General features: G+C 44.8%; 1 protein-coding gene across 1 annotated transcript; it reads right to left on the bottom strand.

The window, feature by feature from the left end:
* Positions 1 to 851: 851 nt before the first annotated feature.
* Positions 852 to 21,150, bottom strand: ptpn20 (protein tyrosine phosphatase non-receptor type 20). The gene is made up of 46 exons (XM_041947485.1): positions 21,027 to 21,150; positions 20,657 to 20,820; positions 19,941 to 20,006; positions 19,663 to 19,842; positions 19,367 to 19,442; positions 18,643 to 18,723; positions 18,403 to 18,478; positions 18,014 to 18,167; positions 17,692 to 17,763; positions 17,301 to 17,475; positions 17,020 to 17,155; positions 16,793 to 16,931; positions 16,537 to 16,689; positions 16,127 to 16,312; positions 15,853 to 16,015; positions 15,489 to 15,756; positions 15,313 to 15,392; positions 14,721 to 14,798; positions 14,495 to 14,602; positions 14,236 to 14,352; positions 13,918 to 14,126; positions 13,541 to 13,642; positions 12,746 to 12,839; positions 12,206 to 12,291; positions 11,719 to 11,890; positions 11,038 to 11,249; positions 10,386 to 10,484; positions 9,750 to 10,282; positions 8,388 to 9,030; positions 7,763 to 7,933; positions 7,491 to 7,665; positions 7,185 to 7,395; positions 7,058 to 7,095; positions 6,687 to 6,773; positions 5,818 to 5,879; positions 5,323 to 5,484; positions 4,996 to 5,245; positions 4,570 to 4,679; positions 4,310 to 4,392; positions 3,755 to 3,891; positions 3,499 to 3,647; positions 3,173 to 3,263; positions 1,575 to 1,909; positions 1,234 to 1,449; positions 1,060 to 1,122; positions 852 to 962 (listed from the first exon to the last, which is right to left on the bottom strand). Exons 1-46 carry the CDS (start codon positions 21,148 to 21,150, stop codon positions 852 to 854), a joined length of 7,197 nt encoding a protein of 2,398 aa, XP_041803419.1.
* Positions 21,151 to 24,894: the final 3,744 nt, after the last annotated feature.

Below are 24,894 nucleotides of genomic sequence, written 5' to 3'. Positions count from 1 at the left end.
CTAAAGGTGAGATGTAATCCTCCTCCGGTGTGGATCAACCAAACACCCACCTCAGACCGCAAACAGACAGAAAGCTGCACATTCAATCTAACCACCGCCGGCTGCTCTAAAATCAGTTTGTTGCTCTTCATCCCCGACCTCTTGTGAAAAGCGGCTCAGGGTCAATGTGGAGCAAGCGGTGTGAGTCATTCCAAGGCACTTGATTCTTTTCTTTTCCTTAGATGATGAACAGAAAAATCAATAGTGTTCTTTTGCTAATGCCCTTTTCTCCAGGGTACAAATGCACTTAATGAAATGATAATGCTTAGTCAAATGATACTGTACTCATCAAGGCTACATACAGATACTCCCTTTGGTTTGATGGTCTTACTGTACACTTGTGCACTTTGATGACATTAGTGACATTACTGCCAGATGAATATTACCAGATTTTAAATTCCATGCAAGGTGACTTAAAACGAATGCAATTTGAGAATTAAATGACATAGAGAAAAATAAGTGAGACACATTCAAATTGTGACACAAAATTAAAAAAAATATATATGCTAGAGACAGAAGGCAAATCACTAAGCCTGAAAAGGCAAAACAACCTCAGTGATCTAAATTAAATTGACATATAATCACAGCACCAAGAGCACATACAAGAACAAAAAAAAAAGTTGAAGTCATTGTAACTAAACAAGAGGCCTCAACACAAAGTATCAAAACAGGAAGAAGTAGAGGTTTCATAGCTAACTAAACTAACTTCAGCCAAAGAAAACGGTATCAGCAGTCAGTGCTGTGATCGACTCCACATGGTTACTCAAACACCGTCTGTGCTTTGCAGGTAGATGAACTGGAGGTGGAAACATTCAGACTACTTTGTGGTCTCGGGGACTTTCTGGTTGCCATTGGTTGCCGTGAAGCTGTAAAATGCCCTGTAAAACCTCCAACCAGACTTTGTAGCAGAAGAGATACTGTTCCTGAAACGAGAGAGAGACAAAGGGCACGTCTAGCTTTTGGGAACTGTCTTTTTTTAAAGCTTGGACTTTGACCTTTAACCCCTCTGTTGGCACTGACCTTGGTTTGAATCATCCCATGCCGCTGAAGTCTCATCTCTTTTACAGTGTTGCTCACATTAATCTGAAGGCAGAGACAGACGGATGTTAGGCACAACTACATCATGTGATCTAGTCTATGATAGAATTAAGACATTAAGACATTAGTAAAGCTAACAAAATGGCTTCCACTCACAGGCAAATCGCTCTCAATGAGGCTGAGGATAACGTCAGTGCAGATGAGAACTCCTGTGCGCCCGACGCCGGCGCTGCAGTGCACGGTGACTGGTCCCTTTTGGTGCAGCGCCCTCAGGTAGCGGATGAAGCGAACCAGCTGCTCGGAGCTGTGTGGCACGCCGTGGTCAGGCCAGTGGGTGAACTTCAGGTGGCGGACAAAATGGGTCTCGCCAGTCTGGAATAACAATTTGAGTTAAGAGTTTAAGAATTGCTCCCCTTCAAGCTGAATCTTCAAGTTGAGAGTAAACCATAATATTAACACTAACATTAGACAGGTGGGTATCCTCACAAACCACCCACCTCTGTCTCCACCATGCGGATGACCTTGATGTGGAAGTACTCCAGGTACTGCTGGTTGTCCAGGTGAAGCTGGTACCTGCCGGTGTCCAGAGGCACGCCCAGCCTCTCTGGCCAGTACTTGTGACATTTCACCCTTCCCCGTTCTACTTCCTGGGTCATCATGGCAATGACGTCAGATTTGCTCTCCCAGATCATCTGCCAGAAAGCCGGCACTGTGGAAGGCAGAGGGCCCTGGCAGGAGATGTAGAAGAACTCTTCATCGCCAACTTGCATGCGGATGTAGCTGGCGTTGATGTAGTCCTGGCTGTCTCCAATGGCAACACGGGTTTTGTCATCTATGCAGGGAAGGACAGTGGAAAAAAAACACCCTTAACTGCATGAATTCATAATTGAAATACACATATTACACGTCTGGCGTCATCCAGCCACAAACAGAACGACAGACATTCTTCAAGTTTTTTGATGTTTGATAAATCTATTCATCTCTTGATCCCAGACAACAAACACTGCTTACCTTGTTGTTTTGCCAAAAGCTCAAAATCTACACGTACAGTAAATAAAGCCAAGCAAACAGCTCTGAGGTCTGGAGTCGTGCTCGACAAACCAGTGCTGTGAAGATGTTTGTTGGTGATGAGAGGGGTGTTAGACTGAAGGCAATTAGGAATGTTTTCTGGGTTGGTCCCCCACCCTGTTTGTGAGGTCAAAAAAGCCACAGCCTGGAAATCGGGCTTTCTAAATAAAACAGTTAAAGGCAATGGATCGGATCGGTAAATAACATGCTCTGTTTTGCACAAACAGCAGCCGTAACAGGCTGCAGGCAACAAAGCATTTGGTGAGGTGCGGTGGTATTCCACTGGGGGTCACTGTCCTTTTCATCACACTCACATTCACCTCGGCTTTGACCCTTTTCACCCCAACACACTGTGGGCTGGAGAAGTGAACGCTTCTGTGTGAGTGTTTGCGTGTGTGTGTTTTTTTCCAGCTTAGGTTAAGGTTATCCGGCCAGGTTTACATTAAGAACATTCCCGGTACAAAAAAAAAAATGTTTGAGATATAAACTAACCACAACTCAAGCATTGCACACTGGGGTGCAGGCTCACACACACTGTCTCTGTTTACCCCCTGCTGTTCCTATTAATAATACAGCTTGCAATATTCTGTTCTCCTGATGTGGCTTCATTTATTAAAAATATAAATCCAAGATAATTACAAGGTTGGTAACAAATGACATCTTCTTCATCATTACATACTTGGCTGACTCCAAGAAAATTACAAGTGCAGCCCCAGTGAATTATTGATATTAATGCAGGAAATTATTTGTTGCGCAGACATTACTTAAGTGTTGTAAACAAATTTGTTTCCTCCTTTCAGCATAGAATTTAAGGTCAGCTTAAACTGAGCACCAAAGAAAGGAGCTAACAAACAGGCCCTCCTATAAATGCCAAGTGTGTGAGTATCCAGCCTTTACAAGCTTCAGCTCGCCAATAAAAAACTCCAATAGGGGAACATAAATGAAGCGAAGGGGCTTGTACGCATGAAGAGAGTGCATGTTCAGGTTCTGAAAGTAAAAGTAAACAGAAGCCCTCTGTCAGACTTACAAGGTAGGATGTCTCTGTAGCGGTTCTTATCTCTGTTCTCGGGGGCTTTTCCCACCAGACAGTTGTCGGAGGGCTTCAGATGCTCCAGAGCCTGAAATGAACAAGAACACGAAAACAAAAAGAACATTTAATCACTTAAAAAGTGCAGCTTGATCACATTGTTACACACAACTTTATGATTACCTCTTTTGCATAGTTCTAATGCCAGGATCAATGTGGCAAAAGCCACATTAACCAGCCAATGTACAGTTTTACCCTTTCTTATGGTAATTTTACAACTATGAATCACATGATTGGTAAATGTGTACATTATAACACCTACACACCATGAACTCTTTGACCAGTTCCTGCTGGTCCAGTTGATGCTGCAGAATCTGGATGAGAGCTTTGACCCTGGAGCCTGAATACTGGCTGGACTTCGCTGGGCTAATGAGAGCTAAACTGGCCAGTTCCTCCTCTGAAACTATGGGTGGGCCTGAGGTATCAAAAGAGGAAAAGAAAAGGACAAGGGTTGCTTGTATGGCTCGGCATTTATACAGTTTTCACTCTGACACATCAGCACAAGAGTAGAGGAAAAGACACCTGTTTGGGGTGAGGTCATTTCCAGAGCGGTGGTGTCAAATACATCATCATCTTCTTCTTCACTGCTCCAGCCATCTGACTGGGTTTTCCGGATGTCTTTGCAGGACTGGTCCAAAAGTTTGGTCACAATTTGTTTCCTGGGGGAGTCAGGGGGCAGGGGTGAGACCAGACCATTTTTACTCTTCGGTAGGAGGGGATGAAATCATGCAAGGCTGAGCTTCCTTTCCCTGCGACTTTTCCACCTAAAATACAGTATAGACAAGAGGCTAAAATATCTGTATGCTTCTGCCATACTTTTCTTTTGAGGATACAGAGAATAGTGCAATACACTTCCTAACTGTTACACCATAGTTTATTGGCCATAAGCAACAGCATTTATCCCTGGGTGGTGTTTTGAATTCATTGCTCTCTGATGCCTCCTTGTGGATTAAATTGGAACACTAGCAGGCCAAAACTAAAGAAGAAGCAGGAGTAGGAGGAGGTGGAAGTGGAGGAGGAGAGAAGAGAACACAAGTAGACAACAGACAAGAGGAGAGTAGTTTGGGAGGTTACTACCTGTCAGAAGCTCCATGCAACATGTCAGTGACATTGAGGGAAGGGCAGCAAGCTTGATGAGAAGGGGTGCTGTTACAGCTCTCCTGTTCCACAGACAAGCAGCCAGAGGAGGCAACAGACAGGAGGAACAAGATGTTAGTGGTAGATGTTAGTGAAGAGGTCAGGAGGGGAATTATTTGATTAAAACAAAAGTTTTACATCATAATTACTACACTGCAGTTCAATGTGCAATTGTGCATGCTTGTTTGTATGTATGTTACCTGCTTAATTGCAGTCTCATCTGTCACAACAGTCAGTCGTCGGGGTGGTGGAGGAGGTGGTGAGGTAAGGAAGACACCAGCTTCATTGACCACAGGGTCTGACATCGCCTCTGAAACAATGGTCAAGCCTTCAGAAGCGAATTTCTTTGATTGAGACACAACATTTGCGTTTATAGTATGCTTTAAATAGTTAAAAAATGTTTTCAGTGTACAGTTCTAGTAAAATATAGTATGAATATACAACCTAGCAGTTGATGCCTGGTGCTGTCTCATTTCTTAATTGTTTTGGGGTTTTACCAGATCAAAACGTCAAAGTCAAGTCTTCAGGCAATGAAGTCTCAGTTAAGATTAGTAGCACAAGTTTATTTCAGCACTTTTCTCCTCAAAGTTCATGATAAAAGGAAAAACAGTTGTCAGAGATCGTACCAGGGGGGCGCTCAACTGGCTTATTGTGCATGACGTCAGGTGAGGAACAGGCATCTGGGCTGGACGCAGGGGCCGGCTGCTCGGCTAAAATAGCTTCGGTCTGAGCGGACATGTTGGGCGGTGTGGGTGACTCGGAGTAGGTGAGGGGCAAGATGTCTCTGCAGATGGTGAGCTGTACAGTGCCCTCAGCTTTACGCAGGATATCCACCACCTTATTGTGGCTCAGCCCGGACACGATCACACCGTTCACCTGGGACAGACACAGTGAGGGTCAGGGTTTTCCTCACTGCGGCGGCACTAAAACAGACACCGTGTATGATGGGTTACCTCTAACAAAATATCTCCGACTCTCAGCCGACCGTCCTGCTCAGCTACTCCACCAGAGCAGATTTCCTTCACTCTGAGCATGCTGCCATTGGTCCCCCCAACCAAAGCAAAGCCAAGGCCTCCTCCCTCTGGTTTCGTGAACTCCACTTGCATGATACAACTCTGAAGGGATCAGAGGAGAAAAGGAGGAGAAAGAAAAAGAATCACCAGAGAGAAAAATATTCTGCAGAAAAATGCCATTGTGTTGCTAATACATGAATCAGGTGTACAGAAAGCCTGACAGACACACACATACATATACACACACACACACACACACACAGTGACCACCCCCAACAGAGAATGCATTCGCAGATTGACACACAGTAGACTCATGTTACAGTGTGCAGTTAAGGAAAAGAGCAGGTAGAGCTGGGAAGAGGTGCCAAAAACGAAGAGGTACACCATAAAGGATGAGCTTTCTGACAAATATAATGAATGCGTTGAGAGACTTACATCGTGTTCCTGGGTGAGAGAGAGGCATCTGAAATTTCCAGCAGTCCTACACACAGCTTCGACTGGAAAAACAAGACAAGCTATCAATGAATCAATCTGCAGACCATACACAGCAGCTACTGCATCCAAAATGATGTGTTAAACATGCACTGATCAAGCCAGTAAAAGTGATTTAAAAGCCACATAAGGGGGAAACGTCTGGAGTTTGAACTTCCCTTCTGTACCAGCATCCATCCATGCGACCATTTCCAGCCAATGAAATTCCCTCAACAGACACAGAGACAAAGAAACAACTCACACCAACCTCCCACCTCTTCGGCCATTTTGAAAGAGAAGTGTTGATGGGTGCGACTCTTCTATGACAGGTGACGAGGCTGGTCTTTTCAGACTGACCCTCTGCACTGTCCCTTGCCGCTTCATGCACCATCACCAGGCAACTGAGCTACCTGCCCTGTAGACCACTGGCTGTATGGCACTGTGTGTGTGTGTGTGTGTGTGTGTGTGTGTGTGTGTGTGTCTGTGTGTGTGTGTTTGTGTGTCATGTCTGCAGCCCTGCAGTCCAATACACCAGTGGAGGGCCTGAGGCTTGCTAATTATTAATCCTGCTGTGAGAGCCCAGGATCTGTCTGTCAGCATTCAGATCACACACACACACACACACACACACACACACACACACACACACACACACACACACACACACAGCTGCAAAGAGAACTATCTTTCAGCACCAAGCTCCGGCTTCACACAAACAAAGGAGCAACAAGCAAAAGGGTGAAAGGGAAAGAGCAATGGTGCTCATAGAACATGCGAAAGTTTGGAGGAGATAAGATGAAGGAATAAATGAGGGAGAGGAACTAAAAACTCACTCTCTTCGGTCGGAGAGTCTTTCTCTGGAGAGACAGGCTCTTCAAAACGAGCAAAGAACTTCCTGTCCTTTTTCCAGTCGAACAGGCCTTCAAAAGGAAAACTTGTTTAGAGATACACCACAAGTACCAGGGAGCTTTTGCATCACAGGTGCTAAATCTGAAAAAATGAACAATAATTTCCTGTCTTCTCAGAACTCAGATCACTTTCTGGTAATGATTGAACTTAAATTATCATTGTTCAGTTGAGCACAAACATATCTCGTTTCTAGGCAATCCATCAGTGCACATAACAACCAAACTATGCTGGTTAAATGTGCTCGGGTTAACTCAAGCAGAAGAAACCATCCCGTAAATCCTTCAGAGGCCCTTACCGTTCCACTTAGCCTTGGGGGTCACTGGCTGGTCTTCTCTGTGACAGACACAAACAGCAGAGTTATTCAAAGACACAAAAACAAACCCACTGCAGTGACTATCTCTCCGCTTTTTCGGGCCACATACCTGAGGATTTTAAGTTTAACTTTACGAGGTGCGATCTCACAGGCCTTAACCGCATCCTCCAGGGTCATTCCCAGTGTGCACCTGCCACAGATGTAGAGGATCTTGTCACTGGGTTGGACGCTGCCCTCCTCACTGGCTGGGGAGCCTGGCACCACCTCCAGACAGTAGATGCCCTGCCATTTGCTGCCGATGCCGCCTGTCAGCTTTATGCCTGTGGAGGAAACACACACATATTGAATGAAATCAGATAAGACTAGTGACATGTCTGTGTCTTTCAAGTGTGTGAAAATATCGACAGTGCCCCACCCAGCTGTCCTGAAGCTGTCTTGTACAGAACTATATCAGGCAGGCTGTCACAGGAAGGGGGGGCCACCAGGTTGGTAACTGCCCTCCCCAGGGTCATACTCAGCCTACGAGGAGATGACCTGAGAATCGTCATGGCGACATCATCTGCCACACTGGTAACATCGTGCCCATTCACCTGGAAACACATGCAAGAGAAGGAGTTCACCGGCAGCTCACAACAACATTGTTTGAAATGTGCAGAAATATATGGATGTGTGTGTGTTCGGGCGTACTGTGACGAGCCGGTCTCCTGCTCTGAGTCGTCCATCTGCCTTGGCTGGGTTGTCCAGTATTTCCTGTATGTAGTAGCAGTTGTCCAGCTTGCTTCGAGTGATGGTGAAGCCAAAGCTTCCGCTCCTGGACTTGGTCAGAACCACTGTCAGCTCAAACTCTTTAACCAATCCCTGAAAGGCAAGAAACAATGGCAATTCATTTCACAGCCACAGAAATTCTCCAAATAACAGCAAAGACATAATTTTCATGACTAAGATTTAAGTTAAACACACAAGAGTTCCTTTACCTCTAATCACAAATGTCTTATCACTTAACCACAACATTTGCTGTAAAAGAGTTATGCAGAGAAAGAGAGAGGTGTGGTAGCAGCAGATTACTAAATATGGTACAGCAAACATGTTATATTGTAGCATATATAGCTTTTTATCCAGCATTAAATATAGCATACAAGAGACACATGAAGCATATGAGTAAGAGTTTAGGGTTTGGTTAAATTAATCCTGAGAAGAATCAACATTATAAAGATTGAATTTTTGTGTTCTTGTTTGTTTACATTGGTCATATAGTGGCATCACATCAATTGGCCAAACTGTGAGCCAAGAACTCAAGACATCACAAACTTGCCTTTCTTCGACTCTCTTCCTCCTCATCATCCTCCTCCTCATCATCATCATCCTTATATTCCCTTTCTTTCTTCTCCGGTTCTTCCCTTAGCTGAATGTGGCTCTGGGGGGCAGGAGGCGGCAGGATTGTAGGGGGCAGCGTCGGGGCGGGTGGGCTGGCACAGTGAGGCACCGAGGACATGACCTGGGCTGTGATGGGGGTCAGCGGTGGAGCAGGAGGCTGGGGTGGAGGCAGCATAGGCCTACCGTTCTGGGAGATGACTTTGTAGTGGCTTGGAAGAAGCCCCTGCTGGATCGGGTGGTGCTTGGCTTTCGGCGGCTGGGTCGTGAGAGGCTGAGATGGGTGTGCCAGGGCGCAAGTGGTCGGGGTGTCGGATGAGAGGTTGAGGGGCGAGATGGCGGTAGTGGGGATGTGAGGGCCGAGGTTTGGATTCTGAGAGGCAAAACTGGAGGAGCCGTTGGAGGTTTGAGAGCGGAGGGCTGTGAGGTTGGCTGTCGGAGCGTGAGTGGGCAGACTGGAGGGAAGGCTGTGAGGAGGGTCCAGTGTGGAGCTAATGGTCAGGTACTCTTCATCTGCCATGATGGTCAGTCCATTACCCATCAGGCAGTAGGTCACACTTCCATCTGCCTCCTCTCTGACTCCACTGCAGATAAACAAGAAGTGCAAACTGTATACGGTGTACATACAATGATAATGATACTTCCAGAAAGATTTAATGATGTCCAAATGACATGTGCTCAGAGTGAGCCCACACATTAACTCAGATCAACACAAAGCAGATCCTGTTTTGTCGATTGGACTTACTATTGAACCAAGATACGAATATGGGAGATATATATATATATATATATATATATATATATACAGTGTATATAACATAAACAAGTAAAATAAAATAGCAAATATGAATTTTTAGAAATCATTTTTGCAGTTCCATTTTATGTTCAATTTATAATTCAATATTTGAAGACAAGCAATAAGGACATTGTTTGGCAAATTCAATGATGGTAGTTTTATTAAATACAGTATTTGAATACTAATTTTATTTTACCTAATCAATTCAGATATGCTTTTTGAAATGTCTAAATTCATCATTTGATTAAAATTATACACTATACACTCTAAAATTACTTTGATGGCACTCTACAAACTCTAACGACAGCTCATTCCAGCCAGTGCATGAGTTATGACAGGTGGGGCATGATTATTACTGTGGTAATAAGTGGTATGTATGTAGTTGCACATTTTGCTACTGTTTGCTCCTTGTTGTAAAAGCAGTTCTTAAGTCAAATCCATCGTTGCAGAGATGGCTACCATATTTGTTAGCTCTATTCTCTGTGAAACACGTAGGAGACACATTACCTGGCATACACACAGTTCGAAGCAGTCTTTGGACAGACATCCATAAGCATCACAGTTGAGCTTGTTGTCGTAGCGACCTCGTCTTCCCCGTCCTTGTTCTTCTCCTTTGCTTCCAGTTCCTGTTGTTCCTCCAGTTTCCCAGCAGTTGGTTGTGACTCCGATGGAGCCGGTGGAGAGCCAGAACCATGTGAGGCAGGTGAGGTAGGTGATGCTGGGGAAACAGGTGAGGCCGGCGAGACTGGTGATGGAGGTGATGTAGGTGAGGTGGGCGACGGTGGTGAGCGAGGAGGAGATGGGGGAGGCTGGTTGACCTGCACTTCACTGTCCAGACTATCCTCGGTCTCTGAGAGCGCTGGAGCTGCAGGAGCGTCCGGGCTTTTTTCTGCTGTGTTGGTCACATCATCCTCCTGGGTGGGGGCCTGCTTCTGGGCAGGTATTTTGACATCATATTGAAACTTAAGGAGCTGGCTGTAGTCCTCTCCTAGTCGGATGTCCAGGGAGCGTGATCGAACCTCACGGAAGAGTGCGGGACTCTACAGAGTAAGACGGGAGATAAGACGGTCCGTCAGGATTACTAGGTCTAACTGGTGTTTTTACTCCACATGTGTGCGCACTTGTGTGTGTGTGTCAGCTCACCAGCGTGTTGTCATCTACATCATACGGTACTCCAGGACCTGGTCGGCAGATCAGCAGATGAACTTCAGATGGAGCGCCACGCAGCAGGAACAGAACCCTCTGAAACGTCATAAAAAGCTGTGCGTTGGTGGAGGAAAGTATAAAGGGATTGTGTACAGCTTAAGAGAGATAGAATTAGGTTAAATCTATTTAATTGTTACATGTTTAAAAGCACCTGTGTTACTGCCCTCCTTGGCAGCACACAAAAGATTAAAATGACCTATCAGATGCTATGACACAACCAGCTTGCTATTTTGGGTAATATGAGATTAAAGGATTATTGAACCGATGACGTAGTCAAGATCTTAAGAAAGACCAGGGCCACCGGAGCCACTCACACACTCACCAGCTTATTCATAAAGTCCAAATCATCTACTGTGCTGCTTCAGTGAAGTCAAACATTTCTTAGGCTGTAGTCAGCACCTTGAAACCAGTCTACTCTTAAGGTTTTTGACCACATTGTGCATCCTTTTATGTCGCAGACGAAACTACAGCCACAACAAGACCACTTAAATGCAACAAACGAGCCCCGTCTATAATCTGAAAATTCCCTTATTTCACTGGTATGAATATGTAAGGATTAATAATCATATGAAATGGTCTCAAACTCCACCTGGTAAGAGAGATCCTTGAGAGGCTCTTTGTTGACAGACAGAATGATGTCTCCCTCTCGCAGGAGGCCACTCTCTAGCGCTGGCTGCCCCGGGAAGAGACGTTTGATGCGGACCACACTGCCACGGTCTGGCCCCGAGTGCAGCTGCGAGATGTTAAAGCTGAAGCCGAGGCCAGACAAACTCTTCCTCAGCACCACCTCATGTGTGTTTTCTAGGAAAGAGGAGACATGGATGAGGATCTTAGAGCATTAATGTGTGCCCTATCATCTTTAATTTGGGATGGGGTGCTGTGATCTGGATTCTGATGAAAAACAAATGTCTATCAAACCCCCGGACACACATATCTTCATATGAAAGAGATTAATTCTTGCGGAAATGTCTCCAATCACTTAAAAAGCAGAGCTTTTTTCTCATGTCTTTGAACCATTTCCAGTAAAGAAAGGAAGGCTTTGTACAGATGAGGAACTGTCCCTTAAACTAAGCTGAACAGGCAGCTTCAAGGTTTCAGTGCATGCAGTCTCGGGGGGGACTGAGGGAGCATCAGCTCTGGATGACTCTGACAGCAACCACAATGTAGCTGTCAGATGACTCACAGTCACCTCAGGGCCATGTGTGCAAGTGTGTGTGTGTGCCTTTTTTTTCTTTTGTGAGCGTGTGCGCCCCTTCCTCTCCGCTCTCACCATCAGTCACAAAGCTGTAGTCCTTGGCTCGACCACTCAAGGTCGTTTCCATGGAGACTTCAGTCCTGGGGGGCTGTGTATGTGATGAACTGTGGGCCAAAGGGGGGCAGGGTGAGTCAGGTCTGGGCTCCAGTATTACTGTGGGCTCCCTTTCCAACAGCAGGGTCACCACCTATGGGAAACAGATGCACATACACTCCCTTTATATGTTCAGTAGTTCATACTTCCATGTTCAGAATCAGCTTTCTGTCTTTACAACTGAAGGAAGCATTGTCTGAGGACAGGAAATAGGACCTGAACTCTTGACTCTGGTACCAATGACACTGAAAATAATCCTGCTGTTTAAAACTGTTTTTTTCTGGTGGAGAGTGGATAATCTCATCATCATTAATGTGATCACATCAGCAAAAGACAGAGTATGTTTGTGCGTAGTTGCGTTTTCTTGCAAAGTGCATGTTTGTGTGTGCCCATATGTGTGTGTGCATACCTCCCCGGTCCTCTTCAGGCACTCGACAGCTTGATGGTGAGTCACGCCCCTCAGGTTAGACCCATCAACCTCCAGCAGTCTGTCACCTGTCACATGCACAAACACAAATCTCATCATCATTAGCAACGTCAATACATAAATGGTTTGAGTGTGTCTGTGTGTGTGCGTGGTTGACGGGCATGTCAACAAATCTAAAAGTCGTTCCGGCTCACTGAAGCAAGAGCCGAGCGGACACCGACACAGCACAGCGACACAGCCGTATACACATAACTGACATGATAAAAGACAATGTCAGTATAATCAGAAAATACCTCAAGAGCAGCTTCTATAATACTCAAGATAGACCTTTCAACTCAGAGGGCCAGGTCACCGTTCTTCACCCCACATGTACGATCTCCCCCAAGCTAACCAAATGGGTGAGTTCTATGACAGATGTGGCACATATTTCACTATATCGTCATCAGATCCTTTGATGATGTCTATTTGGTGATTTGGCTTTTACAGAGCCCTACTTGGTTCACACACTGAAATGACGATTACCAATCTGAATGCGCCCATCCTGCTCTGCAGCACCTCCGGGCACCAGACTCTTGATGTAGATGCCTCCATATCGCACATTGGTGTTTTTTCCTCCCTTTTAGAAAATAAACAGAAACATAAAAAAGGGGCGATTAGTCAATATCACAGTCTCAAGTAACCCTGGAAACGTCCACTGACTCAACATGCAGGGATCCAAGTTACTGTGCATCGTAGCTTGATACCTCTTAGCCTTTCCCATTTAGTCCCGTAAATTGGTTTTCCTGAGCTGATCTGTCACTTGTTCTTGGCACATTTGTCACACTTGTCACAAGAATTTCTAACTAGTCTCAGTCATAGAGAAGAAGTCATAGAAGAAAATAATCAAAGCTAATCTGAACTCTTATCGAGGCTTAGTTGGAAAACACACTGTACTGCAAGTTTATTATGTACACTTGGCTAAAGCTCAGCTTCATGAAGGTTATAATGTTTGTGCTTAAACTGTTATCGATTCAAGTGCATGGTCATCTGGGAGGATGGAGTTTTTGGTGCTTTTAAATTGTACAACGCCAAACGCTGTAATACAACGTTTAAATCAGTGATGGTCGGCTAACATCTCTCTGTTTGGTGAAATACAGTTCAGATGCAGCCTCCAAGATTTTCATCAGTTGAACCGCTTGAACAGCTCTCTGAAACGGCTTCAACTGAGCATTGCAGGCAGGATTTATTACAGGTTTGTTCCATTTGTCTGCATAAGTAAACTGCCTGCTGAGTGTGAAAGGTAATTGCTCTATAATAAAAGGGAAACAATCCACTCACAGCAACACTGATGCCAAGGCTACCATTGCTTTTCTTCAGCTCCATTATAAAGCGCTCCTCAGTTTTCAAACTTAAGATAGACGGGGACCTGGAACACGCATCCTGAAAAACAGCAAGAGAAAGGTAAAGAGGAGAAAAGAGGAAAGAGGTTTTAGTTTGAGGAAGACATAAAAGAGAAAAAGATAGCCAGTGTTTTCACATGCAGGTCAATGAAAGCAACTGAAAGGTTTCATCACATTAATCATGGCGCTTAATCCATTTAACAATTAGCACTGGCTGAACTCTTTCAACAGCTTTGACTGCATGTTGACAACTTTGCGTCCATGGAAACAAAGTCACTTATCTCTAACCACCGTTAGCTGAGTGCTCGTTCTAACCTGGGCGTCATGTATTCGCACCACAGGAATGTGAAGCCTCTTGCCCTGTTTTGGGGTTGCCATGCTGGACAGAGTGATGGCCTCCTCCAGTTCCTCCATGGCAGGACGGTACTCAGTGCCACTCAGTGTGGTCTGTGACCCAAAGCCCCTCTCCAACGCCAGACCGAGAGTACTTTGACTCAAGGAACTCTTGCTGTCCTTCAGAGACTCTGATAGGAAAATGGTACACATGTGTATTGTATTAAGTGTCATACCTACACATAGCAATGGCTTGACAATGATTTACATGCAGAGGAAAAAGCACTGAGCAGATCTTACGTTTTGGCTGGGACACAATCAGCTCCACCTCCTCGGGGCTGTTTTGTAAGATGGCAGCAGCATCACTGAACGTCACTCCTTCCAAACTAGTCTTGTTCAGGGAGATAAGACGTCCACCTGGAAAAATCAGCAAATCACTGCAAAATCCTTGTCGTAGGTTGTCGTGTGGAGCCCAGTTTAGTCTCTAGCAATGTTAATTTGTATGTTAAGTTGCGATCTAGTGTCTGTGTTCCCGGTTCCCACTGTTGGTGCTACATACCGGGTTTGATTCGTCCATCTTTGTCTGCAGGCCCATCAGGCACAACGGAAGCAATGAAGATCCCAAGGTCAAGTTTACCTGTATTGTCCTCGCCCACTATCACAAAGCCTGAAATGGGACCAGAGAGCAAGTGAAGACAAAGGCCTCCTGTTAAAGAATCAGATACGTGGCAGTCTGCTCATTAATTTTACATCAAGTTCACAGCTTCACGCCTTAATAAACTCACCAAAGCCCAGTTTGTGATCTTTCTTCAGGTTCACACAGACTATCTCTCTCTCAGGTGGGGTTCTGGTTGGTGTATCAACTGCAAAGCATGTGTTGTACATATGGTAAATGGGTCATTTATATGGTTATCATGTTCCGGGTCACAAGGACAGGTCAAACGTCTAGTAAAGGGTTAGCTAACATAAACAGACAAACACATTCACACCTATTGGTAATCTAGATTTTCCAAATCACCTAAACTGCATGTTGATGGACTGTGGAGTAAGACCCAAACACACAGGGAAAGAAGTCTTGTTGTGACATGTGACAGTTGAGTGACAAATTAAATATTAAGCCTCAATGAATGGGGAGAGAAACAAATGTTTCCATACAGGGGGGCATGAGGGGTCACCAATCGGTTTGGTGAGTATGAAAACGTAAATTCTACAAATTTTTTGGCCTTCATGGTCTAAATCTCAACCCAATCAAACAGCTATGGGAGAGGAAAAATGAGGATCAACGCTGTTCAAGAGGCTCGTCGTGGTCCAACACCAACCTGAAAATACTTAATGATGATTTTTCCTTTAATTTGTCACCCCTTTGTAAATATTCACCTCGTATGGAGGAAGACGTGTCAGAGTCCTGCTTCTGTAGTGAGACACTGGACATCATTCTGGGAATCGGCTCTGGAGTGCTACAACACACGTGCACAGTTGCATTATTTCCTTCACGTTCACAGAGAATATGCTTCTGCGCAGAGAGTGTGAATGTGATTATGATCGAGGGCTACCTCCAACACTGTCGCTCTTTCATGTCCCTGAAGTCTCCTGTTTCGGGCAGCTCCTTGTTCAGCTCTCTGCTCATCTCCCTCCTCATCTCCCTCTGCTGGCGTAGCCGCGCCTCCAGCTTGGCAGTCAGGTCGTCACAGGACTTGGACAGGGCGTCTGGCTGACCGGGTGTCAGACCCACGTGGTTCAACATGCCCTCCGAGCAGGACATCCGCTTCAGGTTGAGGTGACGACCCCGGTAGACAGACATGTACTTATCCATGTTTTCATCTGGAGAAACAGAGATAATTACTTGTTATGTTTTAATATGTATCAGTATTGTCAAAGCTGAAAATAAAGCACTCTACAGAATCACTGTTTTCCCACCTGGTATCACGGTGTGGTTGAGTTGCCGTGATGTCATCTCGCTATGAAACTTGTGCTGTGCTGAGCAGAGGTTCAGCAGGTACTGTGCTATTTTTGAGCTTTCTGTTACAAAACTGTGCTTTTTCCCGCTGGGTCCACCACACTCTATAATCAGTTTACGCCGCTGAGAGACAGACACAAGACAGCACACATCTACTTTGAGCCTCAGAACAAAATGAGCTGTACCAAGCAATGCCTTATATAGAAAAATTTGACTGAAATGTCTCTTTTTTACCCCAGTGGATATGGAGTCCGTTTCCCTCCAGAGGAAGCGTCGGGTGACAGTTCGGAGGTGGTTTTTCATCTCATACACAATGATTCCTTTGGCACAGACTCCCAAAACCAACTCTCCCACCACCGGCCTTTTCTCTCGCCCCACACGGTGGAACATAACCCCATACTCCGGCAACTGCTGGGCAATCTGAGGGGTTCATATTTTGTACATAATATATGCATTACATTTTAAAATGTTTTGTTTTAACACTCACTCAAATTTAAAGGAAGTGCAACAGTTGAGGTATCATCAAATTAAAAGCAGCAATAACAAGTGCACACAGCCTTATCACTTTAGTAAACTGCAAGGTGGAAAAACAGCCAGAGAACAAAGCGAGTGTGTGTGAGTGGATGCATCAGTAGTCTGAACACCTTCAGGTACTCTGTTTCTGCCTCTTCAGGGAGCATCTGGGCATGACTTGCATGTAGTCTTGGCAGCTCTTCCTTGACAGTGGGCAAGGCCAGCTTCTCCAGCATCCTCTTGGACACATAATGCTCTGGCTGGTAATAATTCTTGCCATACAACTAAAAAAGACACACAAAACAACCAAATGTGCAGCTGTGACACGCGATGAAAGATGATGCTGGTATTTTTAGATGTAAGGTGAACATTTTTTGTCCTCGGTACCTCTGGCATGTAATCCCCAAACTCAGCCTGCAGAGCAAGGGCAACCAGAAACAAGCCCGTCTCCTCGTTACAGTAAAGCCTGTCCTCCAAGATATCCTTCCGCAGCTGTAAGTAGTACTGGTGACGAGTCAGTCTGTGCCTAGGAAACAATTAGGTAAAGGTAAGTATTTTTTTAACTATGTGTTTCTAGAAATAAATTTACAGTGAAACACCAGTGCTGTACTCACAAAATGAAGGCGATATCATCAACAAAATATTTGACTCGCAGAAACACCAAAAAGGACAATGTCTGCCCTTTTTTCCAACTGTCAGGCGCAACTTTGGAGATTTTTGTTTCATGTTCCAGAAAGAAATATTCATCATCTGCAGAATGACAAATAAAAGCCACTTTAACCTCAGACTTCTGAAGCGACTGAAACAACACAAGTTTTTCTATGAGTTAACAAAATGCACAATATCACAAGTTGATCAATTGATAGGCTAGGACCCATATCATATGTCCTCTTACCATCAAGGAAGGCAAGACCAAAGTAGAAGTGCTCCACCAGGTTTGCATGAGCCACCACCATGTCAAACACATCCCTAGCTTTGGACTTAATGTCACAGCGAACCACCACATACTGTCCGTTAGGCAGCACCACAGTCACTTCTCTCTGAGACGAGCAGGAGCGTCCCTTTCTGGACTGTGGTGGACACACACAAACAAGCAGAGACACACAAGGACATAAAGAAACCTACAGACACACTCACATACATACTCAATACTGTACACGCAATTATGCAAACAGACATTTAGGATGCAAGAAAGGGCACATTAAAAAAATAGAGTGAAAAAAAAGCAGCAGTTTATGTTAAAATTGATCACACACAGAGGTGATGAACAGAAGCGATAAATTTACCACAATAGATCCTGGAAGCTCGAGAACGATATGTGGTTCATCTGGCATTCTGACGAACTCAGGACCCAAAGCCTGACAAAACAAATATTTATGATATAAGCAAGCGGCAACACATCAGACAGGCATTGCCCTTCTCTAAATGCTCTGCTGTCTGCTCTTAGAATTAAATATGAGCCTCATCTGCACTTAATACTTGCCATTCAACAAAAATACTGTATACCAGCATGACACTGGCAGAAAAGCTGCTTATACTACAGATCCACAGCATACAAATAAACACATTTCCGTTGCATTTATGCCACTGAAAATTAAAAAATCTTACCTTAGCTTTCCTCTGGCTCAGGCTGAGCGAGGACTCGCTGAAGGTGATGGAAGGACTGTGAGATCTGCCTGATGTTTTTGGAGAGATGTCGTGATGGGGGCTCCTTCCAAGCCAACTGCAGTTGCTGTCCCTGTGACGAACCCCACGAGGGAGTCTGGGGAGAGAGAGCAGGGTGGGGGGGAAGGACGGATTGTGTAATAGTTGTGCAGACAAGTTGGAAAAGTCAAACTCCGAGACAATGTCATGTCCCCTCAAAGGCACTACAGACAAAGAGGAAGCACGAAAGGAGAAGCGGATGGATTTATTTATGTTGACGTGCACATAAAATGCTCTTCTAACTACAGCACTGGTGGTGATGGTGTGTAAGCATGCATGCATATAGTACAAACCTGTCTAAAGAGGACTGGTACAACGGTGTGGGAGAGCTCCTTGGTCTTTGCCTCCAAGGTCTCTGAGGTAAACTCCCTGGAAAACAGGCAAAGAATGAACACATTTTACTGCTGGAACACACATTAAAAAGAGGTTATTGTTGAAATTTCTGAGTTAGGGGTTTTGTCAAGTGGAAACAAAACAAATAAGTTTGACAGCAGTTAGGTTTTTCTTGTTTTGACTCAGTTTCACACATGTACCTGACTTTGAGTCAGAGTCCGTTGAGTATCTTCTCCCTTCGGCACTCCCGTCGCTGAAGTCTGAAAATGGCCCTCTCTTTCCTGTCAACCAGGTAAGAGATGAAAGATGACAGCAATGTTTGATTCCTGTCCGTTCCTGTGCCGCCCGCAGACGCTGAGATGTGTGGCCAGAACTGAGGCTAGCACAGGGTTTAGCCTGGAGTGTCCACACTCTGATTATTGGCTCGAGCAGAGACCTAATCCTGGACTTGCTTTAGGTTAAGATTTTAATCCTGTTTTCCTGTACATCATCTTGGGTCAAAAGGGCAATGACTACAACTGCTTTCTGTAAATATGCAGGCTCAAATGCCAGGAGCATCAGAGCAGGATAGGATTTTGCTCTGCAATACACCTATTTCAGGTCTATTTTCACATTGGAAAACATAAGGCTGCAAAAGTTATTCTCTAGGTGTTGTCCATAGCAGAACATAGTAATTCTGAGTTTTGTAAGATCACTTATTTGTATCATCTCTCAAATACTAGTCCTGAAGCACACATGACCTAAATTTGAAGCAGGTTGTGACATTTAAAATCAGTTGCATTCTTATTTCAGTTGCAACTTACTGATGTACAGTGAGGTAATCAAAGATCTGCTTGGCTGTCATTCGAGAAAATTCCCAGTGTTATGCAATCAACGATTTCGGCTCAGCTTTCTGCTCTCTTATGTGATGCCTTGCATGCTCACCATGAAGTCTCTCTCTGATCATCTGGCTCCTGCCGCTCAAAGGGACGTTACTGTCCGGCAGAGAGCCATGGTCCATCTGGAGGAAAAGAAATCACTACTGTTTACAGTCATTTTCACTTTTTCTCACTATGCGGATTATTGAGCAGTATCCCTTTAAATTCTGACACACACACACACACACACACACACACACAGACACACACACACACACACACACACACACACACACAATGGCCTGCAGAGAGGCTGAAATGCTTACAGACAGGAACATACTGTAGGTGGCTATCTAGACTCACTGATTCATGAAAAACCTCCTCCACCAGCTGTCTGATGACTTTGGCGGGGGGCGGCAGGATGGAGGCTTTATGCTGAGATTCGCAGGCTTCCAGGATGGAGTTGAGATTTACCCTGCGGTGGGCCAGGTCCTCACACATGCTGAGGAGGAGGCTGTTTAGATGGTCACTCAACTGGACTGGCTGAGAGGAATGAGAATGGAAAATCATTACATTAACAGAGGTGTGGGAGTGTGACGGTGCTGAATTAAAAATGGCCGCTTTGTATCAGGGGTTCCCACCTGATTTTGAGGTAGGTGAAAATCAACTGACCAGTAGAGAGTCATACCCAGTGAATACACCAGCATCTGTGCAACAATGAACCAACAACAAGACAGATCAGAAATACTGCTATAATGAGGAAATAAATCCATATACTTTTCCTTATGTGTATTAATCGTGTTTGTTGTAACTGTCTTTTCGATAATAATTTATATTTAACACTTGCACCACAGCTAAAACCCTAAGATGAGCATCAATAGTCATCATTATCATTTGATATGAACAGAAATTATATGAACAATGTCTGTGGTCATCATCTGGTTATATTAATGGCGCATATTATGATTATTAATACGTGTCATATATCAAGGCAGATTACATTAAGGTGTGTGTGAGACAAGCATACACACACTTAATTTATCTTCACAAACATTTTTACTAGTCTTTTCTACTCCAGTGCTAATAAATCTGGGTTCTGAAGTGCAGAATTCAGGGCAGAGATTCCCTCACTCAGCCACTAGATGGCGTGCTTACACCTCAGTTGTCCTTCAGCTCCTGACAGGTTGAGATTTTACACTCCAAGGAAAAAGACACATCAGGATGTGGGAGCGGGATGTGACAGCTGTTTAAATTTACTGATTAAAAAAAAGCAACCCCATACTTTTTAGTGTTTGACAAGCCTGCCATCAACTTTCACGTGAGCTATCAGGGCAGGAATAAAGGTGTGTGCACTTACCCTCTCTATGGCAGGTTTGGTTGAGCTGGCACGGCCCTGCAGCATCTCTGGAGCAGTGAAGGTGGATACCTCATCTGATAGGCCACAGTTCTTAAATGCTAAGGTACCAGTGGCTGACAGCAGCAAGGAGGTGGGGCTTATGATATTACACATATTGTTGTGACCTGAAAAAAAAGTAGGAAGTCCATTATATTTATGATTCTGCTGGTGCAGTTCTTACGCTAAAGTCTGAGTTAACCAGAAACACTGCAAAGATAAATTCAAATGTTTATGTTGCGTTTACGTTGCAGTAACACAATGGTATGGTCATAGCATCGAGGCATGATGTGTGTGAGCCTATTAGAAGAGGAGGTTATCTGAAATGCTTTACCCTTATAGGAGACATCCACTAAAGACTCTGCAGTGCCCAGCAGCAGGGACCAGACCTCCTCCTCCAGTAGAGGTCCCCCTCGAGCCTCCAGTACTTCAGCCAATGTAACAAATGTGCTGCTCATCCTGCACACATTCCAAGCACGCACCTGAGGACGAAACACACACACACACACACACACACACACACACACACACACACACACAGTGCAAACACGCATGCATACAAGACACACACATGTACACACCCAGAACATCACTCATAAGAGCGTCTGAAGATAGAAGATAGTTTTTTTTGTTCTGTACACAAATCAAATATCTCCAGGAGTTTAATGACTGTTTTGTACGTCTTTTCATTGAAGCTCTACATTAAGCTGCTATTCTCTGCTGGGTGTCAAGCTTGTCACCCCCTCATCACAGTCACTACACATTTGTACATCATCTTTACATCTCTCCAGGACTTCATTACCATTGTTGACACGGCCTGTCAACAGTATTTTGTCTTTGGAGACCGTTATGACAGATAATTCTGAGAAAAAGACAGTCCTGTGCACCGTGCTCTGATTAGATCATCTTAGTCCATTAGTCTCACTGCCTGTCGCTCTCTCTGCTCCTCCCACTTCTTAATAGGCTTTCTTCTGAGGGCAGATCTGAGGGAGCTGTGCTTCTGACACCAAAGCAACTGTGTCATGATCCCATGTCCGTTTGTTGTCACATACTGTTATTACTTCCACAGCTACACACAGCTGAGAATCTGTGTGGGGAGGTGAGAAACCTGACCTGACAGACAGAGGATGCTACAGGAATTCCAAAAACAAGTTTCTAACTTTGAAACATTCATATTTTTGCTATGCATCAGTTATATAACATACATAAGTCAGATTGACCTGAAATGGCAATTTAAGGTCAATCTGTCTGTAAAAACTATCATGAACATTTCCATTAGTAGCTGTCACAAAGGGCAGCAATACCTGCAACACATTGAAAAGTCTGAGAAACCTTTTACTGCATGTCCAAACCCAGACAGAAGTTTGGATGATATGAGAGTAACACCGTGACTGTGCTGTGAAACCCAACCATCATGTTTTTTAATTCCACTTGATCTGTTTTTTTTCCATTGTGACTGTTCCTCCAAATGTTCCCGAGCAGTAATACAATAGGCTGCTCACAGCCAACCACATAGTGTACTGAACGACGCAACATGCTCCCACTGACACACACCAACCCAATCACTTCAGGCCTGATTAAATCCCTCACTTAAACCTAACTTATCCTCGGCTTGCGACACCCGGACTGTTGACGAAGAAAGTCGTGTGGCAAACGGCAATGTAGCTGAGAGGTTAGGAGGCTTCCTTAAACCGCACAAAGCCATTCAATTCAGTGATTAAACCATTACACTGATGAGAAAAATAAAATCACCCAACTGTATCCCAGCACGCTGGTTTGCTGTTATGATACAAAAAGGATCGAAGAAGAAAGTAGGAACCCTGCCAGGTGCTCCCACCCATCCACTCTTGTGCAAAACTTTAGCAGCTGTTCTCCCTCAAAGAGGCCTGTCCACAGGTGTAAGGCTACTGGAGTAATGTTGTGAAGCCATATACTGCTGCAGGGGCGATACAGAAACCTTTGTATATCCATGCCAAACTGTCAGTGTTGCTGGATTTCTGGGCAAAATTAAAAAAAACAAAACAAAACATGACAACTGTGTTGTGCATATGCCAGCATGGCTTTTGCATCTTCATTTGGATGTGTGTGTGATTGACTGAATCAAGTCTGACCTCCTGTTGCAGCATCTGCATTCCCTATAACTGCAAGCTTTATAACTTCAGAGAAAGCCATTGAATCTCTCATGCTGTCTTGAACCAACTCTTTTTCGCATCCAATAATCTGAGGCATGTCCATTTTACACACCAGTTGCCATGGCACACCTATTCATTTTCTCCTTAGCTCACTGGGAGAAGCATCTTCATCCTCCCATTCATTATGCTTGGACTAAAATGCAGAGCCAGGATCTGAATGAACCAGTCAACAACTAGCCTTATTATCCTGTTAGAGACAAAACCACCTTCCTGATCCACGAAGCAGACAGCCACATGACACAGACAGAGGAGAAGCTGTGCTGGATCCTTGGAAATTTGGGACAACATGCCTCTTCAGGATCTAGGTCTCTTCTTTCTCACTACAGCACAAAGTGACAACACATTCCCATGTCCATGTACCACCAAGAAAAAACGATGATAGCATGGGCATTAAGATACTTGTGGTCAGAGTCTAATTTATGTAACAACAACAAAAGGAGCCTTTAACAGACAGCAAATCTCACCAAGCTGATTTTTATCGACACAGGCCTGAATATGAAGGCTTTACTATGCAGTTTATGACCCTTAAAGGTAAATCACAGCACAATCCTGTGGATGTTTAGCTGGGGTTAGTGCCTGGAGTGAAAGCATCACAAATCTCTAGTTAATGCACAGAATCTAAACACAATTCACCAAAACCGTCACACAGCAGTGTAGGAAGGAGGCAGATGATGAAGGACAGCTCAGAAACATTACCTGGTACCATATGTAACCTATGCCAGCCTGTCTGATCCTGTGTATTATCTTCACTGCTCCCACCACGGATCCAAAATAATCCTTGTGATCATCGCATTGCTGCTTTGACGTCCTCTGGGTGAAGGCTGCTCCGCTCCGGCAGGTAATTCATCAATGACATTAACTATACATGCATGGTGCCCCATCCGTTTGCTCCGTCGCCCCCGGCGCCACGCCGAAGATCTGAAACTTTTTGCTGTAATTGGCGCTATTCTTAGCTTCTCGCCTTTAAACACTTAATTGGATTAGCCTCGCGGTTTGACAGCGACGGGTCAGAGCCACCAATAGCGGGTTGCGTGAGATCAGATACACCGATTTAACTAATCCGTCTGACGCCCAAAGGTGCGGTGGATCCCCGGCGGTAGGTGCGCTACAAAGAAGCCTGGGAAGGACGAACGACCTCGGCCAAACGAGCGGACTGTAGCCTGCTGCTGTCGGGCTGCTCCCCCACCATGATCATAACACTGCGGGCTCTCTTCGAACAAGGGGTAAGAAACCGTAGCCTTGTCTGCTTGCTGCGGGAGTCGGTGCCGGGACGTTTATCCATGCCGGTCTATTGCGCGCAGCTTGTCTCTGCAGGGCCCGGGGTATCTGCGCAGGGACAAGGATAAATAACAACCATCCAGGGCTGTCAGGTGGGTGCAGGGAGAGTTGAAACTACTCAGCGCTAAGTTAACGTAATTTTACCTAATGTCCTTATTCAGTCACATGCCTTCGCAGAGCGTGGCTGCGGTTATCTCCGTTGTAGAACTGATGGATGAACTCCAGATGGTACTCTTACTATTATGCTGTGGGTTTCTGCAGAGCCTTGCATGTCACAGTCCACACATGATCCCACGGTTTAATATAGACAGGAGAGACGACCTTACAGAGGGTGCCAAGCTGTCCTGATGACACTCATCATGCCAATAATACTCCTAGGTTCATTCATAGGTGTATATGATGACTGCAGCATCACTGTTTACCGTATAGGCTTTAATACATCCATAGGACCCAGTATGCAAGCTTCCCACCTACCTCCCTGAATGATTGTAATGTTATTATTATTGAAAATCCAGTAAATGTCTTCTTAATCTTTAGAATATTGTAATTACAATTACACATACAACTCAGTTTAACCTGGGTGAAAAACTGCATTTTGGCTGTTTACCAAATGACCATTAGCCTAACTGGAGTAGACCTGTCCCCCCTGTGTTCAGCATCACTGATGTAAGAAACCCCCTCAAAACACTGATGACTTAGATCCAGTTGCCTGTCAGCCTGCATATAAAAAAA

Source organism: Chelmon rostratus, chromosome 11 (genome assembly GCF_017976325.1).
Source record: "Chelmon rostratus isolate fCheRos1 chromosome 11, fCheRos1.pri, whole genome shotgun sequence".
Taxonomy (NCBI): domain Eukaryota; kingdom Metazoa; phylum Chordata; class Actinopteri; order Chaetodontiformes; family Chaetodontidae; genus Chelmon; species Chelmon rostratus.
Note: the sequence above shows the minus strand (reverse complement) of the source record. Positions and strands in the feature narration are given on the sequence as shown.